At 43.8% G+C, this 14,397-nt stretch overlaps 1 protein-coding gene across 1 annotated transcript in view; it reads right to left on the minus strand.

Annotated features, from left to right (window-relative positions):
• LOC311235153 (LIM zinc-binding domain-containing Nebulette-like) overlaps window positions 1-10,408 on the minus strand; it is a 489,983-nt gene extending 479,575 nt beyond the window's left edge. Inside the window, exons 1-2 of the mRNA XM_084322511.1 lie at window positions 10,300-10,408; window positions 4,388-4,482 (exon numbers count right to left, since the gene is read on the minus strand). Of these exons, the coding sequence (XP_084178637.1) occupies window positions 4,388-4,482; window positions 10,300-10,368 (164 nt within the window). The 5' untranslated portion in view covers window positions 10,369-10,408. The remainder of the gene's footprint in view (window positions 1-4,387; window positions 4,483-10,299) is intronic.
• Between the last annotated feature and the right edge of the window lie 3,989 nt (window positions 10,409-14,397).

Consider the following 14,397-nt stretch of genomic DNA (forward strand, 5'->3'; position numbering starts at 1 on the left):
GTACAGATCCAGCACTTAAAAATCAAACGTTTCTGTGGCCCAGCGGTTGAGTGCCGGAAACGTAGATCTACATTTTTGTCTCGGTTTTCCTTTTATTCGCTATTTCCATTCATAATCCATCGAGGCACCTTGGGCATGCTGTACTGAATGTGTCTGAGATCGCAGACGATCAATACCACCGCCTAACGCCTTGCGGTCGGTATTGCACTCCATTTGAAACAATGTAGTTTGTTTTCTCTACCGAGCTGCGGCGTGGGGGCGGGTTCTAAAGACTCACCACGGTTGCCTCGACGAGTTGCGCCCGCCCGTCTATGTGCAATGCTGGATAACGTGGGACAGACTACCGCGACCAGTATTTGGAATGGCGATCAGATAATTGGATTATTCTTTTTGCAGTACACCAGATACAAGGTAAGGACTATATATTACCAATCTTGCGTTGATCCAATATTCTTTTGCCCGCGATCGCTCTGTGTGTGTGTGGCTTTGGTCACATCACGGCACGGAGGTGCACCCCGCTCCAACCCCCCTTTCATGCGTGCATGATGAAAGATAATACCGATAATCTAGCGTTGATTTCAGATTGATTGTTGATCCAAGCGAGGAATGGCAACATGTTTATTGAATTACACAAAAACGCTGTTTTCGCGTCTTTTTCTGGGATTACTCAGGCCATGTTTAGACGGAAATGCTCGCGGGTGAATCCGGATTTTATTTTTTTTTTTCATGTGTTTTTTCGGGGAGAATCCGCAAAAAAGTGAAACCACCTTCCTGGGTGGAAATCCTAGAAACGATACATCTTTGCGCTATCATCTGAACAGTCAAAGTCTAGGGCTGGGCGATATGGCCAAAAACTTTATCGTGATAAAATTATAAAATTATTTTCATATAACTCGATATCGATAATTATTGTCGATATAATGTCTGTCAAGTTTAATTAACTTCTTATGCCCGGCGCCGATGGACGGGCTATTAATAGACTTGTTTTTCTGCTGCGAATGTCTCGAGTTGATGTCGTCATCAGTCCGCGCACGTTAGCAGTTAGCCAGAGCGAGCAGTGTATCCCATGACAATGTACTAAATATCCCTAAAATACTCTGTTCCGCCCCAATACATTGCAACGACGTCCACCGTATACCACACACTACTATAACCGTGGCATCAGAATTCACGCCACACACATACTCGGCACGTAAATATATAAAATAGCGCCGTGCAAGCTAATTATCCTAGCCAGCCAAACTATAAAATTGCGCCGTGCAAGCTAATTATCCTAGCCAGCCATATTTCCAATGTACTAAATATCCCTAAAATACTCTGTTCCGCCCCAATACATTGCAACGACGTCCACCGTATACCACACACTACTATAACCGTGGCATCAGAATTCACGCCACACACATACTCGGCACGTAAATATATAAAATAGCGCCGTGCAAGCTAATTATCCTAGCCAGCCTTGAGTCCTACCTCTCTACCCAGAGGTGCAGCGCGGGTCTCCTTCGCTCTCGGCCATCTCCTTCACTGATTGGTTGTTAGTGCGTGTGCTCATATCCAAGCTTGGAAAATCGATATATCGAAACTTTGCGACCACTTTTCATGTTTATTTCGAGGAAATAATTTATCGCGATAGTTATCGTTATCGTTTTATCGCCCAGCCCTAAGTCAAACCGCATAAAACTATGACGAAAGGGTTCTCAAGGATCTCGTCGCGTACTGCTTACGTCACAGGCATGCGCCAGTAGCCTAGAAGCGTAAACAAAGCAAACAAGAATGTCTGATTCTATCCACAGAGATCACCTGAAGGCTACATTGGCAGTACTTTTAAATACACAAGAATCAGTCCAGCGGCTATCACAACTATTAGTGACTGGAGCCACTGTCTGTGTGTGACTCTGCTTTAGTCCAATCACATTCCCCCACCCACAGTCTGCGAATCAGAGGGCGGGTCTTCACAGCATGCTTGGTTGTCTCAACGACCTGAGGCAGTGTAGCGGAAGAATTCCCTCCCAAAACACTAGTCTAAACGTAAAATTCAAAGTGAGACCGCAAGACGACTTCTGCGGTTTCTGTTGAGACTCTCTCCGTCTAAACATGTCCTCAGAATCACTCAAACTATACTCATATTCACCACGGTATAAAACGGAAATGTATAGATGAAAAAATTATCTGTTTCTTGCACGTTGACCGGAAGAAACCCACTGACAATCGACGGCGTTATTAGATCCATAGCTATAATATAAAATATAGGTTTAGCTCTACAAACAAGGTGAGCGCTTACATGGGGTTAATGGGCGGCAAGGCCTATGCACTTCCCGGAAGGGGCGTGGCACCCAATGTGTTAAGGGGATGCAGACCAGAGAAAGACTTTCGTCTTGTTTACATCAGGGTCCCCCATTTTCAATTCATAATGAATTGTAAGTAAGGGTGCAATTAGCACCGTGCAATCCATTCTTTGTGGATCCCGCCCTGAGTTTGAGGCGTTGCTCCATCGCAATGTGAGCCTGTGAAGCCTGTTGAGACATGTAACAACAGTAATGATGGCCAATACAAACAAACAACATGTTATCGGACGAAGGCCTTTGGAGGGGTGCAGGTGGCAGAGTGCAGTTCATACTGCAGTGGTCCTGAGCCAGACCCCTGAGTCACGTGACTACGTTGCTAACGTTAGCCAAACTCACTGCAGGAGGGGTTATATGTTGGTGTTTCTGCCTGTAGTGGCCACTTTGCTCAGAACAGTGATGTAGAGGAAGCCAGTGGCTAAATACTCTCTTCAGACTGTTTCAAGATGCTCACATAATGCCTGCAAATGCAAGTGCATATTATATATTATATACCATATAAATATATATATTTATCTACAACTGTTGGATATATCTGCATATCCCTGTTCACATACCTGTATACATACCTGTATATATAGCTATATCTGTATATATCCCATACCACTCTTACTACTGTAGTTATACCACTGGCCAGTATGGCTTACCACCACCATAGTGTATTTTAGGGCTGACCCCTATTAGTCGATTAGTCGACTAATCGGTCTAAAGGAGCCGTAGTCGACTAGCCAACCTCTTATTCGAATAAAAAAAATTTAAAATAAAGAATATTTATAATATTTTTCAATTTTAAATTTTTTGATCATTCTTTCCAAAAGAAAAGAGGCCTAGAAGCGTGGCTAACGCTAATGGCACGCATACCAGAGGCGTTCTGCCTACGAAAACAGGCACAGAGGCACTGAAAGAGGATTTCACCCATCTTTCACCACACTAGACTAGACAAATATCAAGATGTATACATCAGTGGACCAATTGCATGCTTTTGCAGAGGACAAGAAGCCTTCAGTCGACTCCTTCAGACATTAAGCACCCCCACAGCCCAAATGGGATGATAAATTAAAAAATAAAAAGATTAAAAATATATTTTTTTTTTCAACCAATATTCGACTAACGGCAAATTTTGGCCAATCATAGTCGACCATCCAAATCCTTAGTCGGGGACAGCCCTAGTGTATTTATACCTGATTCACTGTACATAATTACTGTATACCGTACATACATCAGTTTAGCATCAGATGCTAAAAATACTCCCACTAGGGTAACAACAAAAAAACATTAATTCAAAGGCAGCTGATCATCCAGGCGTGCTTTGAGGAGCTGAATTCTAAGTGAGGTTTCAGTTTACTGAAGTTGATGACAGATGATGGACTTTTTTTTTGTTGAAGATATTTTTTCTTTAATCTAAATTATATTTGTGATTGACAATCTTTGTTGTGATACTTTTATGACCATAAATATTTATGTCATCAACATTTGGTTGAAAACAAAATAGGCAACCACAAATGTGACCAAATTTTTTTTAATAAAATGTATTTGCCATGAAGGCAATTCTTTTTTTATTATTTCAAACTTTGCTATCTTATTTATATTGAATGATCCTAATCCTGTTTTTTGGTTTTCAACTACCCAAAATCCACATCTGATTCAATCAGATAGGGATTAAAAGTGTTGAACTCCTGGGCCCAGGAGTCTCCACCCCTCTCACTGTTGGTGCCTCAGCTCACAGAGCGAGGGAAGGGAGTGATGTACAAAAGCGAGAGAGGGGAAGTAATAATAGAGACACAGAGAGAGAGACAGAGAAATGGACAGAGAGATGGACAGAGAGACACACAGGGTGAGATGGACAGAGAGTGACAGAGAGATGGACAGAAAGAGAGAGACAGAGAGAGAGAGAGACAGAGAGAGAGATGGACAGAAAGAGAGACAAAAGATAGATGGACAGAGAGAGAGAGACAGAGAGACAGAGAGGAAGACGGATAGTCTGAAAGAGAGGGTGTGGAGCGACAGAGGAGTGTGTGATAAGAAATTAGAGAGAGAGAACTCACGCATTGCAGTAAGGCTTCTTGTCATAGCCTTTGTAATTCTTCATGTTCAAGGTCATTTTGCACACCTCACAGTGGAAACATCCTTTATGCCAGTTCTGGAACACACACAAGAGAGAAAGAAAGAAAGAGGGGGGGAGAGAGAGAGAGAGAGAGAGAGAGAGAGAGAGAGAGAGAGAGAGAGAGAGAGAGAGAGAGAGAGAGAGAGAGAGAGAGAGAGAGAGAGAGAGGGGGGGGGGGGGGGGGAGATTACGAGACAGACAGAGGATCAGGATACCCAAAAAAAGGTTTTACTAGGTAGAGTAACCTTGTCTCCTTGGCTGAGAGGGGCTGTGCTTTAGCTCAGTGGTTCTCAAGATGGGGTCTGTTGACACAGAGGGGTCCTTGTGGAGGTTGTGGCCTTGTTCCTTTGTTCCTTCACTAATTGTTGGTCTAATGCGAGAATGTGACTATTTTGATCCCCACTGTAATTTCTCCCATCCACAGTAGCCCATAGACAGTTAAGAAATGTTGTACTAAATCAATCTTCAAACATGGGGGTCCCAACTGCAGACATGTTAGGTTATAAAGCTACATGTTATGTACTTATTATGTAAAGGCTTCTAGTCTAGGCTTCTAGTCATTAGCCATTCAAGGGGAATTCACGCCCAAACAGACACTTACATTGTTAGTGTAATCTTGGACAGTTTGAAAATGACGTAAGTGTCTAAAAGTAAGCACGTCAAGATTCTAGGCTGATGTTATCAGGATATAGGCTACTTTTTTAATCTGCTCTATTCATGATAGAAGATGGATGGACTTTGTGGACATGGAGAGCAGCACTCAGAGTGATTTATTAGGACATAGAGAGCAGCACCCATAGTGGTTTATTAGAACATAGAGAGCAGCACCCATAGTGGTTTATTAAAACATAGAGAGCAGCACCCATAGTGGTTTATTAAAACATAGAGAGCAGCACTCAGAGTGGTTTATTATGACATAGAGAGTAGCACTCATAGTGGTTTATTATGACATAGAGAGCAGCACATAGTGGTTTATTAGAACATAGTATGGGGAGGCTTATGGAATTGTCAATCAGCAGTCATTCCAGTCAAGAAAGCTGACTTCATTACTAGGGGTGGGAATCACCAGTTTCATCATGATACGATACGATATCGATTCTTTGGACAACGATACGATATTTGCCGATATCACAAAGTCTCTCACGATACAATACGATACGATTAGATTCAGGTGCCTGCGATCGATATGAGATGATATCATATGCCCATTTAACACAATCAGTAACATTTAGATCAACAAAAAAAAGGTAATGAAAATATCATTTGACATTTGTATTTTTGAGCTCTTCCAGACATTTAAAGGAAAATCAATCTATTGTTTTTAATACAAATAGACCTCCTGTTCACTGTAAAGTGCCACGTTTTTATATATTGAGCTTTAAACTTTAAGCTACATTTTTTGGAACTCAAAACTCACAACCTCCCTCTCCCAAACCGTTCCTACAACAATTTGTTGATGTTGCATGATCATGTATAGGCCTACATTTATTATGTATTATATTGTTTATGTTTAAATAACATTTAAACATCAAACTCCTCTGACCTCATCTGGTCTTTCCAAAGACGCGCGCACACACACACACAGAAAGGGAGAATGCTATGCTGTAACGTCTACACACACGGAGCTACTGCTGTTGTTCTTGGGCGGATATGAGACTCGCCACAGGATTTTCAAAATAAGAGTATCGATATGAATCGATCTTATTACATTGCATCGATCCGATTCGATTGTTGATAATTACATCGATGTATCGATCTGGATCGATGTATCGTCCCACCCCTATTCATTACTGCCTACGCCCATAGTCTAAATCTGCAGCTCCTGGCTCTAACTGAGACCTGGATAAATCCCAATAACTCATCAACACCTGCAGCATTATCTACAAACTATAACTTCACTCACACACCTCGACCCTCCAGACGGGGTGGAGGCACTGGCCTCATGACATCTCCTTCATGGGCTACAAACCTAACACAACTCCCAGAACTGTCACTCTCCTCCCTCGAATATCATGCAATATCTGTCTCTAATCCTTTCAATCGCACCATTGTTACACTCTATCGCCCTCCAGGTCCCCTCGATCACTTCATAGATGAGCTGGACATGCTTCTAAGCTCCTTACCGGAAGATGGTACCCCGCTCCTTCTATTGGGCGACTTCAACCTGCCTGACTCATCTCAGTCGGTCCCAGTGGTCTCCCTCCTACAACAATTTGACCTGACTCCCACTGCCATGCCTCCCACCCACAAAGCAGGATCTCATATTTTCCCGTAACTCCAGCATCATTAACACCACGGTAACTCCCCTACATGTATCTGACCATTCCTTCATATCCTTCTCACTAACTCTCATGCTTAACCGAAAGGTCTGGGCCCAACTCAAACCGTCTCACTCAGACGTAACCTGGCCTCCCTATCCCCCTCCACCCTCTCCTCTGACATAATATCCGCTCTACCTTTGAGTGACACCTTCTCTGCTCTCCCCACAGAGATGGCAACCTCCACCCTCCTCTCAGCCCTTGCAACCTCCTTTGACAAGCTCTGTCCCCTCGTTGAGAAACCTGCCCGCCGTTCCCCACCCAGTCCATGGCTGACGGATGCAGTGAGAGAACAAAGACAGGTCCTGAGAGCGGCTGAGAGGAAGTATAGAAAATCACGCCTCACTGCTGACATCGACACATATCACAACCTCTTGTTAACATTCTCCAAAACCATTACTAATGCCAAAGCTTCTTTCTTTCACCATAGGATCGAGGCCTCTGCCAAGAATCTTCGCAAACTGCATGCTACCATGTCCTCCCTCCTCACTCCCCCCCCACCCCCTCCTCCCTCATCTTTTTCTGCCGAAGACTTTGCGATCTTCTTTGAGGAAAAAGTGGAGAACATCCGCAGCTCCTTCTCCCAACCCCCACCCATTCCAAACGCTGAATCGAGAACCTCATCCTTCACTCTGTCATCTTTCTCTCCCATTACAGAAGCCGAGACCCTGACACTGGTAACGTCGAACTACATGCCAGCTGGACCAGCTACCCTCCCCACTCCTCCAGACCATAGCACCGGACATCCTCCATTCCTAACTGCAACCATCAACTCCTCACTCAACTCGGGGGTGGTCCCCACCTCCCTAAAACAAGCCAGAGTCACGCCCCTCATAAAAAAACCAACCCTGAACCCCACCGTCATAGCCAACTATCGTCCTGTCTCTCTTCTCTCCTTTCTTTCTAAAACACTTGAACGTGCTGTATCCAACCAACTTACTGCTTATCTCTTACAGAATGACCTCCTAGACCCCAATCAGTCTGGCTTCCGGACTGCCCACTCCACAGAAACGGCCCTCATTGCGGTCACAGAGGCACTTCACTTAGCAAAAGCGAAAGGCCTCTCCTCTGTCCTGATTCTCCTAGATCTATCTGCAGCCTTCGACACAGTCAACCATCAGATCCTCCTCGCGGCCCTCGCAGGAATGGGAGTGGCTGGATCTGGGCTGACATGGCTGAAATCATACCTCAACGACCGCTCCTACCAAGTGTCATGGAGAGGGACTCTGTCGGCCACCCGCCCCCTCCGGACGGGTGTCCCCCAGGGCTCGGTCCTAGGACCCCTTCTCTTCTCCCTCTACACTAAATCACTGGGTAACATTATCACGTCTCATGGCTTCTCATATCATTGTTATGCCGATGATACTCAACTCTTCCTCTCCTTCCCTCCCTCAGATATCCACGTCTCTGAGCGGATCTCGGCCTGTCTGTCCGACATCTCCGCCTGGATGACGACCAACCACCTCAAACTGAACCTAAGCAAAACAGAATTGCTCCACCTGCCGGCCAAATCCTCCGCCCTGACCGACCTCTCCATCACAGTCGAGAATGCAGCTGTGACCGCGTCCCCGACCGCCAAGAACCTTGGTGTTGTCCTCGACGACCAGTTGAACTTCTCTGCTCACATCGCAGCGACAACCAGAACCTGCAGATTCCTCCTGAGCAACGTCAGAAGGATACGCCCCTTCCTGACAAAAGAAGCCACCCAACTCCTCGTCCAACAGTCATCTCCCGCCTCGACTACTGCAACGCACTGCTAGCTGGCCTCCCGGCCACTGCCACCAAGCCTCTTCAACTCATTCAAAACGCAGCGGCCCGCCTGATATCAAACCTACCGAAGTCGGCCCATGTCACCCCACTTCTTAGGGACCTGCACTGGCTCCCCATTGCTGCACGTATCCGCTTCAAGGCCCTCGACCTAGCATACCGTGCAGCAAAGGGAACCGCTCCCGCCTACCTCCGGTCAATGGTCTCTAACTACACACCCTCAAGACCCCTACGCTCTGCATCTTCTGGCCGCCTCAGACCTACTCCTATCCAAGCTCCCGGAGGGTCATCAAAGAGAAGCCGCCTATTCTGAGTCCTTGCCCCACAATGGTGGAATGAACTACCCATCCCAGTTAGGACAGCCGAATCCCGTCCAATCTTTCGCCGTCGACTAAAGACTCACTTCTTCAACCACTATCTGAAATGATAAAAAAAAAAAAAAAAAAATCTAACCCTGACTAACCTTACTGTCATGCACTTGTCCTAATAAACTAACCTACACTGTAACACGCAACACTTGATGAACATTGTTACTCAGCTGATAGAGTTGTACCCTTCTTGCTGTCTTGTCGTACAGAACTTGTAAGTCGCTTTGGATAAAAGCGTCAGCTAAATGACTACATGTAAATGTAAATGTAAATAGTGGTTTATTATGACATAGAGAGCAGCACCCATAGTGGTTTATTAGAACATAGAGAGCAGCACCCATAGTGGTTTATTGGGACATAGAGAGCAGCACTCATAGTGGTTTATTAGGACATAGAGAGCAGCACCCATAGTGGTTTATTAGGACATAGAGAGCAGCACCCATAGTGGTTTATTATGACATAGAGAGCAGCATCCATAGTGGTTTATTATGACATAGAGAGCAGCATCCATAGTGGCTCCTTGAGCAGGACACTTAACCCCTAACTGCTCCTGATGAGCAGGTTGGCACCTTGCATGGTTGCCTCCACCATAGGTGTGTGAATGTGTGAGTGAATGGGTGAATGTGAAGAACAAATTAAAATGTAAAGTGCTATACATTTACAATTTTTATTTACATAGAGAGAAGCGCTCTCTGGTTTTATTAGGATAGAGGCACATGTTCTGAGAACATTGCACATAGGATAAGACTTGTGAATTCTGTTCAATGGTGAATGTTCCCTATATGGCGTCTGTTACTTGATGCCTCGTATATGACAGACAGCAAACGCATGATACAGCGCGAGATAAATTAATAATGTATCCACTCCAGCATTATGTAATAGAATCCATTCATCACGACTGTGGCCAACAGGCAAAAAGACATCATCATTTTGGAAAACAGATTGTGAGAAATAGAAGAGATGCTCGTGAAGGATCAAGGATCAAGACTCCTTCACTCAGGGTAGACATGAGGGAATGTTGCGCTACGTCATATTTACAGCTGGTGGTATATTTAAATACTCAAATAGAATTACTAGAGGTGTGCTGTGCTGTTGCTTTCGATCATCAAGTCAATGTTTTACTAACTGAAAATACTTTTTTATCCTTGCATATTTTGCAACATTTAAGTGTTGGCGTATAATCATATAACAATAACCATATAATACAATAAATAATAAAATAATAATAAAGCAATATTATAACTATTTATATATTTTTTCACATGTGGATAGCGGGGTTTAGACTCGACACCAGCAAAGTAGACAAGCGAATATTTGCACGTGAGGGAAAATAATATTTCAGATGGTTGGTTCTATTATGGATGGAGCATTTAACCATAATAAAGTGCGTAGCATCTCACCTTGTCGAGGCAATTCACTTTCTCCGTCGGATAGACTATTTTCCCACAGCGCGCACACTGAGGGTTCATTTTCCAAACGCCCTTTTCAGTATTTCGTTTTGAAACGCCACAGATTACTGCCAAGAACAAATACAAGAGCAACTCAGGTTGTCGCGGTGTCGTCTGACGACAGGCTCCACGCGGCAGTGAGGTACAGTACAGTACAACAACACGACCGAACACACTAACTCCGTGTCAGAGGAGCTCAAATTGACGCGACAGCTTGTTGTGACTCAAGTGAGCTGCACGTTTGTCCGACGAGAGATGCTGCAGAGAAAACTGCACCGTAGGATTTGGCTGCGTGGGTGATTGTGACTCCGCATCTAACTAGACATTATACTACACGAGTAGAGCATCATGCACGAAGATACATGACCCCCCCCCCTAACCAAATCTCTCTCTCAGTCTCTCTCTCACACACACACACACACACGCACACACACACACGCACGCACGCACACACACACATGACACACCACACTAGGGTGACCAGGTGTCCCCCTTTTGGTTGTACTGTCCCACCATTTGACCAAATGTCCCGCGTCCCTCATATTGAGAGGATGTCCCTCTTTTCGAAGCCAAAAAAAAACATGCGTCTAAAAGCCCCTGACTGAGACTGAGTCGTGACGCTACCTCATATCGCAGATCTGATTGGTTATAGTAATTTAGCGCACTGCTCTGCTCGTGAGAGTTGAACTTGTGACGCTACCTCATATCGCAAATCTGATTGGTAAAAAAAAACACAACAACATTACAAGCGAACTAGTTCAATATGGAAAGCAGTAAAAAGAAACGGACCTGCAGTTACAACCAAGACTGGCAAACGACACATGCCTGGCTGAGGCCGATGTCAGGCAATCCGCAGCAGGCTTTCTGTGTTTTGTGTCATAGTTCGTTTTCAATTGCGCATGGAGGAGAATACAACTTGAAGCGCCACAGTGGACGTGAGTCTCACTTGAAAGTGGCTCACCAAAAAGAAACATCCAGATCTATGGATACGTTTCTTTTTAAACCAAACAATGATAGCCAGAGATAACAAGCGTCTATCACACAGTACAACACTCCCATTCATACAGGTCAGCAGACTGTGGTAACCTTTAACCTTTGATTTAAATCTATTCGGTGAAGACCATGGCAGTTATTCTAATATAGAAACACAATTTATTTGTATTATTATTTTTGTATTATACTACACTGTTTTCCCTAGTTCTGTGTTAACAGGGAATATCAAACACAAGACATTCCTGTCAAGTGATGACGTTTGAATATTTAAAACAGATGTTAGGTGGTATTTAATTTGTATTTATTTTGATTTAACCTTTAACCTTTGATTTAAATCTATTCAGTGAAGACCATGGCAGTTATTCTAATAAAAAAAATTACATTATCTATCTGTCCCACTTTGTCCCACTTTGTCCCACCAAAATCTTACTGTTGTCCCACTTTGTCCCACCAAAATCTTACTGTTGTCCCACTTTTGGACTTTTTGCATCTGGTCACCCTACACCACACACACACAAACACACACACACACACACACACACACACACACACACACACACACACACACGTACAGGGCATCTTAGGTCACTACTACTAACATTTATTGCCCGGAATATCAGGCCATGCAGAAATGTATAGGTTAGACGCATCCAATAAATGATGGGAAAGCAGTTTGTGTGCGCGCAGTTTGTGTGCGTGTGTGTGTGTGTGTGTGTGTGTGTGAGCTTCCTTACATAACACACCAGTGTGGGAAGAAGAGCAGAGGGATCCGTCCCGCAAGCAAGTGTGAATGAATGAATGAATGAATGAATGAATGAATGAATGAATGAATGAATGAAAACTTTATTTAACAGATTGCAGAATGGGTACAATACAGTACGGCACGGTGTGTGTGTGTATTCAGTATCTCAATAGCAAACACAAAAACTAAATAAAAAATACAATGTACTTCACACAGTTATTGTATACTGTCTGTTAGACATGAACAATAGACCCGATTGACGTTTGACTCACTCTTTCATGTAGATCCTTTGGACAGCAGAACACATGGAGCACCATAATAAAGCAACTGGCGCCCTCTGGAGGCTGCTGTTATGTGTCATTGATTCCAATTTTGCAGACATTTAATTACACCACAATCATTATATTTTTGTTGAGGTTGAAAATTCATTGTTAAGTTAAAGGGGCACTAAAACATTTTCAACCTTAATGCTATCGTTCTGTTGTGAGGAGGACGTGTGATAATCGGACATGTAACTCACCAATGAGTGTCCTCCTCACAACAGAATGATAGGATTAAGGTTGAAAATCGGGCAAAGTGTTCTTTAACATTCATTTAGAAAAAGCAACATTGAATTGACAGATTTATGGCTGCATATAATGCACTTGTATCATGAACTTAATGTTCTTTGATCTTATTTGAACATGTGTGTGCTCCCCTACCCCATCTCTCTTCTCCTCTCGTCTCCCATTTCCTTCAAGTTCAAGTTTCAAGTTTCTTTATTAGTTGACTTGTCATACAAAAATACAGAATACTTTTATATGAAATGCTTTTTCCTGTTCTGCTCCTGAGAGTGTGCTAGATACAAATTAAATAGATAAGTCAAAAATAGAAGTCAAAAGTATACACAAGTAAACAAAAGTGTGAAATATACAATATACAATACAGAGTAGAACAAAATTAGTAACTGAGTTACAATACAATATAAAGTACAATGCAGAATGGGATGAGGTACAACTTAGGGTAAGGTGCAATGAGATATGAGTTGTAGTGCAAATCTCTTTACCAATAAATATAAATATAAAGTATGTCTAAAGTGGGTGAAGTGGGTGCTACAGTGAGTTGTTTATTTAAAGTGAGTGTTGTGCGTGCTGTGAGTTCCTCTCTTCTCCTCTCTCCCACCTTTCCCCTCTTCCCCCATTCCACCATCAAAAGGTCACTGGTGTAAAGGTACAGTAGGAAGGCAGCCAGCGTGACACATGTGAGGAAAATACATGTTGTTGATCACCGACAACCACCACAATTCAATAAACTCAATTTGGCCTATACCTGTCATGACTTGACGTATTGAACCCAATGTGCAGATAATGAGAATCAGCAGACAGATCTTGTTTAAACCCAGTTTGGGTATATTTAAGAGAATAGTCAGGTATTCAGGCAGGGGTCGATACACAGGGGAGTACTCGTACAGTCCAGGGACGTGCGCGGGACAGAAGAGTCAGACAGGCAGGAGTCGATACACGGGTACGGGATAGTCAGCCAGACAGGGGTCAAAACGGGTACAGGTCCTCATATGTTCCGGGAAAAGGCAAGGAGAGTTGTCAGGCAGGTAGGGATCAGAGCACGTCTTATCGAGAGCCAGAGAACAGGATGAAGAGCCAGGTAGGACTGGGGGGAAGGAGGACAACAAGGGTTAGACACAGTCGAAGAACAATGGACTAGAGAACAATACGAGAGAGCAGAATAACACGACTAACTGGGAAATATGAAATTACGATCTGGCAGCCTCATGTCATCTGGGGTGGGGTTATATCACTGACGTAATTGGCCCACAGACGGGGGAGATCATCTAGGAGGTGTACGAGAAAGGGGATGTGGTAGTTATTAAATTAAGTATCCAGCACCGAAAGGCAAAGAACAAAAGCAGGACAATTGATGATGACTTGCTACCAGTATAACCTGATTAAGTAAACGGATTCTATCAGTGCAAACTGATGGAATCATGATGTCAACCTTTCTCTGGACAGTCAGGCCTGAACTACGGCACGGTGGCAGAGTGGTTAGCACTGCTGCCTCACAGCAAGAAGGTCCTGGGTTCAAACCCCAGCAGGGGACCTTTCTGTGTGGAGTTTGCATGTTCTCCCTGTGTTCGCATGGGTTTCCTCTGGGTACTCCAGTTTCCCCCCACACCATAAAGACATGCATGGTAGGCAGGGACTACAGCTGAAAACTAGCTCATTAATTTACATTGATGTGGAAACTGAAGATGTTGATTAATGTGCACTGTCCCTGGGTAAAAAAAAAAAAAAACACAACTCCACATCATCGACCACGCA

The sequence above is a fragment of the Notolepis coatsorum genome, assembly GCF_963971535.1.
Source record: "Notolepis coatsorum genome assembly, chromosome: 10".
Lineage (NCBI taxonomy): Eukaryota > Metazoa > Chordata > Actinopteri > Aulopiformes > Paralepididae > Notolepis > Notolepis coatsorum.